Here is a 13,344-nt window from a genome sequence, read left to right as displayed (position 1 = left end):
GGATTGAGGACGGGAAGGTCTCCTGGCCTGAATACCTTGGCCCATCATGCAGTCTGAGCATACTTCATTCCACGCCTGACTTGGTAGTCCAGCTCCTTCTTACTCCAAGTGCAAGGAAGAAGGTCCAGAATGTTTCCATGAAGATCTGCAGTGATGCAGACATTCTGTCTTGTTGATGACAAAAGGGCAAGAATGAAACGTCAGTAGCCCTTGATAAAAGTCGACAGAGAAGTAATACCCTTTAGGGACGCACACCCTGTTACTTCACCAGCAATGGTCTAAGAACTTTATGGAAAAGAGAACCCACCCTCTTTTCTTCTTATGTTGCTACTTCCCTTAGTTTCTTCTAAAGAGGCATGTATTAAATATCTTCTGTATAACTTATTTCCCACCATGAAACATCATCAAAATGGAAAGAACCCAGTTAATCTTCCTTTTTTTTTTTTTTGGTTGGAATATTCAATTTGCATTTATTGATAGTCCATTATGTTCTTTTGGTAGGAAAAGATATTGCACTTCTAAAAATGCATCAGAGTGTAATTGAGTCAAAGCTAACAGGTAGGTAGATTTCTCCCTAGAATTAGGATACTTTCTGAAAACCACCTCATTCAATATTTGTAGAACTGCCTCCATGATTTCATCTCTATTTCAATAAATTGTTGTCTCACTGCTGCAAGATTCTAAAATACAGACGACAACATCGGTAGTCACAAGCTGTACGTAAGGTTGCATTCTTAGCTCATGATTTCATTGTGCAGATGGGCACGACAATAACGAGGATGACGGTGCATGCCGCAGCAGCGATCAGAGCAGCTATCTTGCAGACCTTGGCTCGTCTGAATTCGGCTTCTTTACGTTTTAGTAATGAATCGTATCCTGGAGTATAAATGTCTTCCATCCAGTACTCTAAATTGTTTGGGTTTAAAGATTCTTGTGTCTAAAAGCAAAGAGAAGATGTTAGAAATACAGTGAATACTTGAAATCAGGTCAAAGACGTCCTGACAGTCATCACTCCTGAAACACTTAAGTTGTCTGCAGCTGGGAGTTAGAGACTGTGTTGCATAACACTGCCCCACCAGCCCCTTGCCTGAGGCGGGCTACCACAGGCTCATCCCACATATCACAGATTGCATGGGCCCCTCCCTCACTAAAAATGTCGTGTTGGTTTTGACACAGAGAAACCCAAGGGTCTTTCATCTGTAAGCAAGCAAAATGGGGCTGAGATGAGCAAGACTCTAAACTTCAAGGGCATGCAACCAAGAACAGGCGGGCCCCTCTGCAAGGGAAACAAGGAAAGTCACTGAAAAATGCTTTCTTCCAACAGGCTCTACGAACAGATCTGCTTGAAACAAGGCCATCATAGCACTCTGAAAAGCTTCTACTGAAAAATCAAAGGAACCTCCAAGATGAGCAGTTCAAACAAAATATAAAATATTTCAACTTCAACCATTTATCTGAGCAGGTCATGCCACTGCTCAAAGTCAAGGTCTACTGACCCCATAGCAGACTGTTCCCACCCCAGACCTGCCTTGGCAATGGATCCAGACTTGGTACAGCTTCCCCCAAGAGAGAGCCCCCACTGACATCTGTCTGCTGATCTCCCCAAGATTAATCAACTGTCATCAGGAGAAATACCATATTTAACCTGTATTGCCTGTGAATCCTATTCCACGTTGACAGTTAAAATCTATTTCCATGAAGAAAGGCAGTGTTCTCATTTTATGGCAAGCATTTAATAATATGTCACATAAAAGCAACAACACATTGCAATTCCAAGTTAGGCCATTTAAGTCTTTGAAATGCAAACAAAATATCTATTTTGAAGATTTTCTTAGATTGTTTTATGCTCATAAACATGGGCACATTAAAAATTATTCATACACATATACAAACACAGGCCCGAAAAACAAACCTTTCAAAGTTTTAAAAAACTCAGTTGTACCATTTATTGATGGAATAGTGATGATTCTAATGCATGCTAGTAATTCTCTGCCTGACCTTCTAGATTCATTCTGTTTTTTTTCCATCTTGCTCTGTGCCCCTAGGAATATAAACTACATGGACACATCATGGGGACTTCCCTGCCTTCAAGCTCCTATGGGGTTTCAACCAATGAAGACAAGAAGAAAGAGAGATTGAGGTATTTATTCCCCCAGCTCCCTCCTGGCTGGGCTGCAGTTTGTCAGTGGCCCAGCTCCTATTGGACACCTGCTGTCAGAGCTGTGGGTCTCAGTGAATTTCAGAAACAGCCCCTTTCCCTTGGCCCTTCAGATCCAAGGGTGGCAACAGCTTCCTACCGGTGCTGGTCTCTGGGTGCTTCACCAGCTATTGTAAAGAGTCCCCTCCTTAACTACCCCTTTGAGCACGCCACCAGCCTGCTGCCAGGACACTGACAACCCGCAGGCCCTGCCCCCCCAGGCTTGATTATCTACCTGTTGCTCATAGTCATCTAGCACACAGCTAGGCACACTATGGCCTGCAGGCCATATCTCACCTGCCACCTGTCTTTTTACAACCCTTGAACTAAGAGTGATTTTTTCCATTTTTAAATGGTTGACAAAAAATCAAAATAATATTTTATGACAAGCGAAAATTATATGAAATGCAAATCTCAGTGTCCAAAAATAAAGATTTATGGAAACACAACCACTCCTATTTGTTTCCAAATTGTCTATAGCTGTTTTCGTGCTACAATGGCCGAGTTGAGCAGTTGTGAGAGATTACAAGGCCCACAAGGCCTAAAGGATTTACTATCTGGTCCTTTACAAAGAAAGTTTGCCAGCCCCTGTTCTAAGACATGCTATACGACACTGTAAAATGGAAAGAGAAGGGGATCTAGGCATCACAGAAAATCTTCCTGGTCCCTTCCCTCACCAAGGCAAAATGTTGAGAGACTGCTATTTAATTTCTCAAGTTACGTGGAAGGCTGGAAGGTGGTCCTGGACACTCAGGGCACCCAAAATAGAAACCAAGACACTCTCAATGTGGGAAAAGTCCTTATTGTACAGAGTGCTCTGTCCAACCCTTCAGCCTTTGCAAGAAACTCCTGCTACAGCATCCTCTGCTAGAACCCCAGGAGTCTCTTCCCTGAGCTTCCCAGAGCAGTTCCACTACTGCCGAGCCCTGACTGTTGGACCGCCTCCTCCTCCTGCTTGAGCCGCCAAAGCTCTGCCTGCCACAGGCCCTTGGGACCAGTCTGCTGTCCTTGGTATGAAAACATGAAAGCCCTTCAGCAATTTAATAGACAGTAAAGAAAGGAGAGATGGACCCAAGATGGGCATATTTTGCTGGAAGACTGGTCTGCAGAAGTGCGTAATGTGCCCCTAAAGGCTGGGAGCTGGTGGAGGGTCAGACCAGCAGCCCTCCATACCCTGGCACCTGGAAGTCAGGCTCAGCACACTATGGGTAAAACAACCTGCTCTTCTCAGTCATCCTAGGGCTGGCCCAGAAGCCAAACAGTGTGTAAATAACACATCAGATTTTGTGCTTTATTCCCTCCGGCTCAGACAGAAGGAAACTGGCTTCCTTTCATAGCTATATACACTATTATGGGCTGGGATTCAGTGTGTGGAATAAACTATTTTTAATTAGTTTTTTCAATAACTCTAAGCTGTAATCGCATCAGGTAGAAGAGAGGTAATACTGAGGTTTCAAGGGACACAGGCGAATGTATGCAGTTATTAATTAGCCCTGGCAAACACTGGAAAGAAGAACAGGGTTTGCACCTTTGCCTATGCCCTCAAGTGGGAATCACTGATGGCGAATGTACATCTCAACACAAAGGAGCTCCGGGAAGATTGTCCAGACACCAACACTGCCCTAAGACTGTACCCGAGTATCTGCAAAGAGATGAAAAGAAAAAAGGTGGTACTTGCTGCCTTCACCAAGCTCTCAAGGTTGGCTCTTTTTTGCTGTAAACACCCCCATACAGCTATTGAACTCTCTACTTCCTCATATTTTATGCAACTGGACACTCTCTCCTTTGCACTTTTAAGTAATGTCACCTAAAGCTCTATAATCCAAATATCTGTTTTTAATTTTTATAATTTTATCTTTATGCTTATAAACATTGGTGCACTAAAAGCTCACATATCTGTAGGGGGAAAATCTTCCAGCTCCCTCCCTGCAAGCTTTGCAAAGATGTTTCTCAGTCTACGACTCACCTAATTAATCAAACTCTTTCAAAGTCATCCAGTGATACTGGTGAAATACTGATTATTCCGTTGCTTGAGCCATTCACACCTCCAGGTCCTTTCTGACCCCCAGCTGCTCTTGGTATTCTAATTCCCACAGATCGAGGTATGACGCCCATAGCAGAGCTGCACAGGGACCTACTGGAGGGAGAATCAAATCTCTCTCTAGCCTCCTTGCCCACAGGAAGTTGACAGAAGAGGGATTGACCTGAAGGGTCAAGGGGTGTGCAGTACAAGTGGGAATGTAAAATGCATGAGGTAAGAGGGTTGAGGAGGGGCTCAGGGTTGCTCCTGATGCCCCTACAACACTCACTGTCAGGGTCTGGCCAGGGCTGCCCCTTCCCATAATTGCTGTCATTTAGGGCCCAAGACAAACAAATGTCATTGCAATCATTTTTCTTTTAACAACATAAAACTCCACTAAACTCTTAACAATAGCAAAATGAAATGGCAAGGAAGTTGTAGAAGAGAAAGAACATGAGACTTATTGCCAGATGGTCCAGTATGAATTTAGACTTGTCTGACCTGGGGCAAATTATTGAGCTTCCCGGGGCCTTGATTTCCTCATTTGTAAACTGAAGATGGTCATAACAATTCCTGCCTCACAGGCCACTGTGCCTGGGACTGAGAGACTGTAGAAAGCACTATGCAAAGTTGATTTTTCAGCGTCATTGACCAGCCCCCAAGGGCCTTCTTTTTCAGTGCCTACTTGATGCCAGGTACTTTAAATATATTATTTTTAATTCTTACAATGACTCACAAGCTCGATATTATTATGTCCATTTAACAGGTGGAGGGGCTGAACCTCAATCAGATGGAGTGAATGCTTCTGGCCACACAGCGAAGGAGTCCGGGATGAAAACCCAGTGCTGCCAGAACATGGTCTTTTCTCTCCACCACACTGTACCTCCCACAGCTCTCTTTGTTCTAGAGCAAGGCCACTTCAGGGAAGCCTTGCCATACTGATCTCCACAGGCAGCTCTCACCAACTGTGCTTCACGTGCATGGTCATTCCGGGGCCTGGGCGGAACGGGCACCCCTGGTGCTATGGCCTGGCTGCTTACAAAGCTAAGTGCACAGTTGGGGACAGGGTGCTTCCTTTGTTCCTGTGGTGATCTGGAGACATAGATCAACCCAGTGTGAATGGAACCAGGCAGAGCTGCCCACCAAAATAAAAATGTGGCCAAAACCCAGCCCTGCCTGTGGGTGAACAAAAAACATGCCCTCCAGCCACAACTGCATTCACAGAGCTTCTGGGGATGGCTCTTACCTGGGGCTGCTCCGTATGGAAACATAATCCATAGCTTGGCTCCCACAAATATGCTTATCCCACGTGCTACATATGGAAGGAGAAATCAGCTTGTATTTCATTAAACAGTTTGGCTCAGGTCTTGTGAGCAAATATTAGAATCTGCACTTGGTACAGAGTCGTAAATGCATCGTTAGCAAATCAGATGGCCGATAAAAAAATACATAAATAAATCAAGCATTCCTACCGCTAAATGTTTACAAATAAGCAAAATAATGATCCCCTTGTTAAAAGTCTCTTCTGCCATGTTGGGGGCCCAGGGAGTTGGAGGGTGTGGAAGTGGGCTGGTTGGTCTAAGCCGTCCGTGATCCATTCCTGCATTTGCCAGGGCACAGATAGGCTTCCCCCCACCCAGGGACAGTGAGAGGCTCACCTGCAGGTCCAGGGCTGTCAGCTTGCCCTTGTCGCTCGCATTCCGTGCATACTCCTCAATGGTCCAAGAAGTTTGGCCCCGCTTCACCTCGGCCAACTCGGTCAGCCGCATGTCTGTGTACAGTGGGTTGCTCTTCATGTGGGCCTTGAGGGAGGCAGGGTAGGGGTGAGGGCTGAACACCTGCTCCACCAGGAAGCCGTCTTTGGGCTGCTTGGGCAGTCGGTGCTGTGGGGGAATGTCGTACTGCCTGTCTGCCTGCAGAGGGGCACAAAGAAGTCCAGACAAGTGGCAAAGATGCCCTTGGATTTCACAGTGCAATTGAGCAGCCAGCAGCTTTCCTGTAGACATCCAGGTAGCAAAGTACAGTTACTTCCAAGCAAATCGAAAGTGTGAAAACATAGCCATGTTGGGGGAAATTGTCTAGGAAAAGCTTATGATCATAATGTTACGAATATAAACTAACATTTCTGTGCCAGAAAAAGGTTATTTAATGGAATCTTTACGCCATCATTACCATTGCGAATCCCCATCGTACAGGTAGGAAAACGGAGCCCAGACTCAGTAACTTGCCCCAGGCACACAGCTAGTAAGGGGTGGAGCTAGGATTTAAACCTGATCATCTGGCTTTAGAGAGTCTTTAACTACTGATATTAATGCCCCCTCTTTCTTTTACCGTTTTGCAAGGGGTACAGATGAGTAAAAGATACGGGTCCTTTCCTCAAGGAACTCGTTGAAAACCCTGATGCTACACTGCTTCTTTGGAAGGAAGAAGCTGAGTCAGAAAGCACGTGTTGAGAGCCTCTACTGATTTTCCCAGACAGCAGATGGGCCCCTGTCAGAAGGGATATGGCCTTCAGAATAAGAGAGCAGTCTGGGCAGCAGTGTGGAGGTAGGAACGTGCCTAAAACAGGTGGCAATCGTTTATATTCTGAGTCACTGAAATGCAACCCAAAGGTTTCTGCTCTCAGTATACCTGTCCTAAGACTAGGTCAGTGCTCATTTCTGTGACCTCTTAGGACTATGTCCAGACCCTTGGCCAGCATTTGTGCCTTTGAACTATAACCACTTGTTTGCCCGTCTGGCTCCTCTGCTAAACTATGAGTTCCTTGAAGGCAAGGGATCATTTTGTTCACCTTTTAATCCCCTTCTCCAGCAAGATAATACCACCAAGTAGAAGACACTCCATGAATATTCATCAAAGGGTTAGAGGCCAATTATATGTAGTCATGTATATGGAACAGAGAGCAAAGAAGTTGTGTATCTCAGTAATAGCAAGAGAAAAAGGAAAAAAGAAGAATGTGAGTCAAGGTGTGTGTACAGAAGGAAGAGAAGGAGAATGTTTAGGTGTGATGCGATGAGAGTTGATGTGCAAGAACGTGGTGGGCACATGTGGTGTATGTGTGTGACTGTGTGGCTTATACACTTGCATAGGGGCTGGAAGCACACGTGGTGTGTGTGTGTATGTGTGTGTGTGGATCATACACCTGCATGGGGGCTGGAAGCACACGTGGTGTATGTGTGTATGTGTGTGAGTGTGTGGGTCATACATTTGCATAGGGGTTGGAAGCACACGTGGTGTATGTGTGTACCTGTGTGAGTATGTGCATCCTACACCTGCATGGGGACTGGAAACACATCTCCACCTACCCAACCCATTGGCTTTTACCCAAATAGAGCATAACATTTGGCTATTCCAGACCATCAAGACTGCTGACACTGACACAGAGAACACAGGATAAATCCACACAAGAAAATGAGGTTCCCCCTTATTTTCTAACTCATCAAAGCCAAGTATCTTCTAAGAGACTTCACCAGTTTTTGCTCATCACCACCACCCAACACTCAGAGAGCTCCTATTACACGCAGAGTCTGCACCAAGCTGGGAGGAAGGGTAGGTGGTGATAATAATAACTATGATGGCAGCCATTGCAGGCATAATTGCAATTAACCAAGGGCTATGTGTCCACCACTCTGCTCAGTGCTAAACATGCATTGTCTTCATTTCATCTTCTCATTAAAATTCTGAGGTTGTAACTATTATTATCCCTAGTATGGATGTGGAAACTCAGGTCAGAGAGGTTAAGAGACTGACCCAACGTCAGACAGCTGGTAAGAGGCAGAGCCAGGATTTGAAACTGTTTTCACTTCTAAGATGGAAAGTTTCATTGCTGCCCATGCCTGTTTGTATCACTGAGTTTGTGTTCATACTGGGCAGTCAATATATATACATAATACGTATTTTCAAAAAAAGTTTGCATCCACTATGTCTGAACAAACAGGAGTAAGGGCTGGAGACCAGCAATAAGCCCTAGGAAAGCTTACAGAGACTTATGAAGTAAGGGGCCTCGAGGGGAACATAGGACTTAGATCAGTACGGGGGAGGTGGACCAGAGAGTCTTGGTGGAGGATTCATGTGAAGAAAAATTTGACAGTGAAATAGGACCTGGCCATCATAGGTGCTCAATTAGTGTTTACTGAATGGGTGACCAAATAAATGAGCATGGCTATTTTGAGGAAAAACAGGAAGACTCATCAAGGTAGAGCAGGGTCCAGTCAAGGTATAACAGAGCCTTCTGGTTGAGAAAAGGTACATGAAATTCATAGGGTTGTGAAGGCCTGACTAAGAAGTTTGCAACTCTTTGCGGAGGCAAAGGAGAGTCAGAGAAGAGTGGGGAATAGGGGACCCTGTGCAACCACAGAAAGTGGCATTTTAGGAAAGTGAATGCAGCAGTGGCTCATGAGATGAGATGGAAGGTGGAGAATGTGCCCAAGCATCCCCAGTAGGGGAAGAGCCTTGACTCAAGGTAGAAGTGTAAATGGAAAAGAAGGCAGAGTTGCAAGAGACATGACAGAACGCAAATCCATAGGGTCTGGTAGCTATGCTGGACAAAGTGAGCCCAAGAAGAGCGACCAAAGGGGCTTCTTCAGTTTGGAGGATTGCTACTATGCTGACCCCATGCTCACCTCTCCCAGAATGGAAATAGTGAGAGGGAACACTGGTTTTAAAGGAACAGAAAAGCCTGCTTTGGGAACTGTAGATTTTGACATGTAGACAAGACATTTAGGGAAACTGGCCTTTAGCAGTTTGACATATGCAACCAAAGCTCCAAAGGCGGGCTGGGTCTGGTCACTACCATGGGAATCACCACCTCAAAGTTGGTGAGAGCCACAAGCCAGGAAGGAGAAATGAGGTTGCAGAAGGGGACAAAATAAAGAGAATGCATCCCCAGCATTAGCAACTTTGTGTTAGGCCTATCGAGCGGATCTGACTCAAGCTTGTGACTGCTCATTCCTGCTGGCTTTGTGAAGCTTTGACATTTGATAGATGGGAGGCATGGCTAGTTCAGTTTAACCTGATATTTCTATAGAAGCACCTAACCATTTGAGTTCTCTAAATGGTCACTGTTCAACCAAAGCACCAGAAACCTGGCCAGACCCTGGCAGCTAAGAGACAGTGACAATAGAACCTGAGCAGAGGACTGGACGTGGGTGTCTTGTGCCCAGCATGGCAGCACATATCAAATTCTGGATCCTCTCCAGCACCAAACGTGGCAAGCCGCTCCATAAGGGCAGAGTGGTAACCAGCAGACACCAGAGGTTTCTTTAAAATCAGGAAAAAAAAAGGCTTCTTCTACTCCCTCCCCTCTTTGGACACTGAACATTTCCTTAAAATCCAGTTTTCCAAGCTTTTCCTTTTCAGCACCATTTAAGGAGCTCAGCCTCCTCCCTGGCTTTGAATGTCTGTAGCCCACACCACTGTCACTCTCTGACAACACAGTCCTTGGAGACCTCAGGAGCAGGGACTTGTCTGTCCACTGACCTTCTAGAAGCAGGACATGGAATGGAGATAAGCAACACACTGAAGTTGTATCACCTTGGCCAGAAAGGGGTCACTATAACCCAGTTAGAATGAACAGGATCGGCCACAGGTCCCACAGAAACAAATCATCTGTACTGCAGGGGGGGAGAGAAAGAAAGGATTCAAGTATATGTGTACACAATGATTCTAGGACTGAGGAAGTGAAGTCTGCTATAAACATGCAAAAGAACTGAGCTTATGTGAAAGAGCCTCCAACAAGCAACAGTGTAGAGAAAAAAACTAAAAAGGAAAAGAAGACACCAGATTAAGAATTGCTGTCTTTTTTTGAGACAGAGTCTCAAAAATTGCCCAGGCTGGAGTGCAATGCGTGATCTCAGCTCACTGCAACCTCCGCCTCCTGGGTTCAAGCAATTCTCCTGCCTCGGCCTCCTGAGTAGCTGGGACTACAGGCTTGTGTCACCACACCCAGCTAACTTTTTTACATTTTTAGTAGAGATGGGGTTTCAACATATTGGCCAGGCTGGTCTCGAACTCCTGACCTCATGATCCTAGTTATCATTTTACTTCCTAACCATCAATTTATTTTATAATGAAAAACTCATGCTTAAAAAGGAACATCACACATGCAATGAAGTCCATGAAAGGGATGTATTAGCTAGCACCCTTTTCAGCATTTTCCCTCGTGTACCCGACCTGCATCCTGCTATTTCAGAAAGGACAGGAAGATACCCTTGGTGATGCTTGCCTGGGCTGACACATTCCTCATTCTATGAAAATCTGTTCTCACACCACCTGTCCCATGAATCCCAACCCTACGTCCTGCTGTCGGCAACATCACAGCATGTGCTCCTCCTAGCTGACGACAACCTGGTGGAACACACGACCTGCCTATGTTGTCCTCTCTATTCCAATGTGAAAAGCCTGCCAAACCTGGAAGGATAATTGGCACACAGAGGACAGGCCTCTTGCCTGTTTAATGCCATGTTCAAGGCTTTGAAATGTGCCAGGGCTATGATGAAGCTGGTGCCTGATTTTGTGAACTTAAATTTAAATTACCTCTTTTGATTTCCGATGCCAGTCTTTATTATCTCCTGGGCCTGTGTCTTTTATCTCCTCCTCATTGAGGCCCACACGGTTGGTGTAAGTGATGGTGCGCCAGTCTCTGGGCGAGTTGGAGATGCTGGCAATTTTGGACTCCGTGGCACTGTTCTCCTCTGTTAGGGATCTAGAGGATGGCCTGGTGAAGAGGCTTTTTTTTAAGGCCTTGACCCGCAGGCTCTCGCTGTTGCTCCCACTAGCATCAGAGCAGCACCAGTCAGGGTTGTTCTCCAGTTTTGGTCCATGGGAGCCACTGTGTGCACGGAACATCCGGGGAGAGGCACTGTCATCAGACGGAACCTCGCTTGTCAAGGAGTTCAGATCTATCTGGACACTCGCCTTCTCAGGCTGTTGCATTTTCTGGTCCAATTTATTTAGTTTGCCCAAGACCTGGGAGATTTCCTCACGAACACCCGACAGGGATTCCAGCTTCCGTTCGATTTCGCCGATCCTGAGCACCAGTTTGCACACACTGGTCTTCAGTTCTTCTTCCGAGTGGTGGGTGTTTTCAAGCCGGTTACCCTTGTCTCCCTTGCTGTTGGGGACCCCATTGGCAATTTTGGTTAAGTTGTGCTCGGGGGAACTATCGCAGTCTGACTTATGGAGCTGAGACAAGGACCCTGTGCTGTTGTAGCAGGACGACTGTATCACTCCTGTGGAGCCACTGATGCTCATGTCATCAAGAAATCGGAAAATGTCACTGATGTCATCGCTGACAATTTCTGAGTCATCGTCTGAGTGCTTCATGGTGTGCCTGTCACTGTACTTGCCCTGACTGGAGGTGCACAGGTCTCTGCATTTCTTGGGCTCCAGCACGTGCTCAGTCTGGGTGCCCACGCTACTGGTATCTGAGCTGAGCTGCCCACTGGTGCAGTTAATGCTCTTGTCTTTAAACTTTTTGATTGGTTCATGCTTCCCCAAGTCAACAGGGGAGGATATCTCTTTAGATTTGAGCCCGTTTGGTTTTGCCGCATAAGCAATGGGGAGAATTGGCTGTTGATCCTTTGGCGGGAGGTAAGTCGGGCGCCTGTCTGGGGCTGGGAAATTGGGAGTCTGGCTACTGGCATTTGGATAGCGTAGCCTCTCCTCAGAGGGATTTCTATTGAAAAAGGACCGTTCAAAGTCAGGAACTTCCTCCGTGTTTAGGCTCCAGCTTTTGGCTGGCCAGGGAGTCTGCTTGTTGGGTCTCCCTGGATAGCGCCTGGCTTCTTGGGTTCCCATCACTGGAGTGGGCCCAAAATACGTAGAGGCTTGAAGGTCATCTAAGCTTTCATGCTTTGCTCGCCTTTTGTCAGGAACCGGGGAATACACCGGATTCAGGTACTGGCTGTTATAGGGCATTTCAAAGCTGTGGTTGAAGAAGGGTGGCTTGTGGGGCTCCTTTTGACTCTGGGGCTCCCTGTGCTCATTCTCTGCTTTGCTGACGGGGCCAACCAAACTGGGGGACACCGCCATCAAATTGTGAAAATCCTCTTTAAAGATATTCCTTTTCTGGACACAGGACTGAACCACAAATGGCTCCTCATTGGAAATGAAGGTTTCCTTGATGCTCTGGTTGATGGGCAGGGAGTCCTGGTCTGAAATGGACTCATTTTCTATGTTCATGGGGAAGTAGGTCCTCTGCATCTCACAGGGCTGAGGGCTGGTCACAGAGTACGGGGCCAGGGCCTGCAGCCTGTCCAGGGAAGCAGCACGGCTTTTCACCTCTTTGCTAACTCCCAACAGGAAGTTAGGCTCAGAGGCAGGGACAAACTGCGGGCAGTCCTTACAGTCCATCTTCCGGCACTTGGATGACTGCCTGGTGGGGTAGCCCCGGCTGAAAGACCTCTCACTCAGCTCACAGTTCAGGGGCTCACACTCGGCTGCATTGCAGATCTCTGTATCCGACCTGCATGATTCAAAGGACGCCTCCTTCTTGCGCACCTTCTGGAGACCCCTAGGCAGCTTCTCCTTGGCTGCCCCGCCATTCATTTGGATGAGGTTGAATATCGTCACAATATCTGCTGCCACCATGATTTTCTTTGATTGCTGGTTATTCACAGTGCATTTCATCTTGTCTTTGAATAGAGTGGCTGGAAAATTGGGATCGAGACAAGCCGTGTAGAAGAGCACACTTCTCAGTTTGGCAAGCTGCGACAGATCGAACCGGGCACAGAGAGATTTGCACAGGTCCTGATAAGAAACGGTATTTTGCTTGCTGTCCAGTTCCTCCAAGATCTTCACCAAGAAGAGGGAAGTTTCCTGATTGGTCTCCATGATTTATTACTTGAAAAGCTCGCTGACTACACTGAAACTTCAGGTCAGTTCTGTGGTGGCAATATTGAGAAAGAGAGGAGGAAAAGAGGATTATAAACACCAGTGGAGTTTGAAGTCAAGCTTCTTATAAACCGTATAAAGAAATACAAAGAAAAACATTTTAATGATTAAAAATGTAGTAAGGACAGTAAAAATATTCGTAACATTTGATTTAGTAATTCCCTTCCTGGGAATCTACCTTAATGATTGATGATAACAATTATGTTTAAAGGTGTTCACTATGATGGCACTTATA

The 13,344-nt window shown here is 46.1% G+C and overlaps 1 protein-coding gene across 1 annotated transcript; it reads right to left on the bottom strand.

Moving 5' to 3' along the window:
• Positions 1-739: 739 nt before the first annotated feature.
• Positions 740-13,097, bottom strand: MINAR1 (membrane integral NOTCH2 associated receptor 1). Its single transcript, XM_023193396.2, has 3 exons — positions 10,752-13,097; positions 5,876-6,130; positions 740-937 (listed from the first exon to the last, which is right to left on the bottom strand). The coding sequence occupies exons 1-3, from the start codon at positions 13,047-13,049 to the stop codon at positions 740-742; spliced, it is 2,751 nt and encodes a 916-aa protein (XP_023049164.1). The 5' UTR covers positions 13,050-13,097.
• Positions 13,098-13,344: the final 247 nt, after the last annotated feature.

This window comes from Piliocolobus tephrosceles, chromosome 6 (assembly GCF_002776525.5).
Source record: "Piliocolobus tephrosceles isolate RC106 chromosome 6, ASM277652v3, whole genome shotgun sequence".
NCBI lineage: Eukaryota > Metazoa > Chordata > Mammalia > Primates > Cercopithecidae > Piliocolobus > Piliocolobus tephrosceles.
Note: the sequence above shows the minus strand (reverse complement) of the source record. Positions and strands in the feature narration are given on the sequence as shown.

Excerpts from the sequence above, each read along its gene's own strand:
- MINAR1 (XM_023193396.2), bottom strand. The coding sequence starts at position 13,049 with ATGGAGACCAATCAGGAAACTTCCCTCTTCTTGGTGAAGATCTTGGAG. Across the intron at positions 6,131-10,751 it reads GGCATCGGAAATCAAAAGAG|GCAGACAGGCAGTACGACAT; the intron begins GTAATTTAAATT and ends GCCCCTCTGCAG. Across the intron at positions 938-5,875 it reads TGACAGCCCTGGACCTGCAG|ACACAAGAATCTTTAAACCC; the intron begins GTGAGCCTCTCA and ends CTTTGCTTTTAG.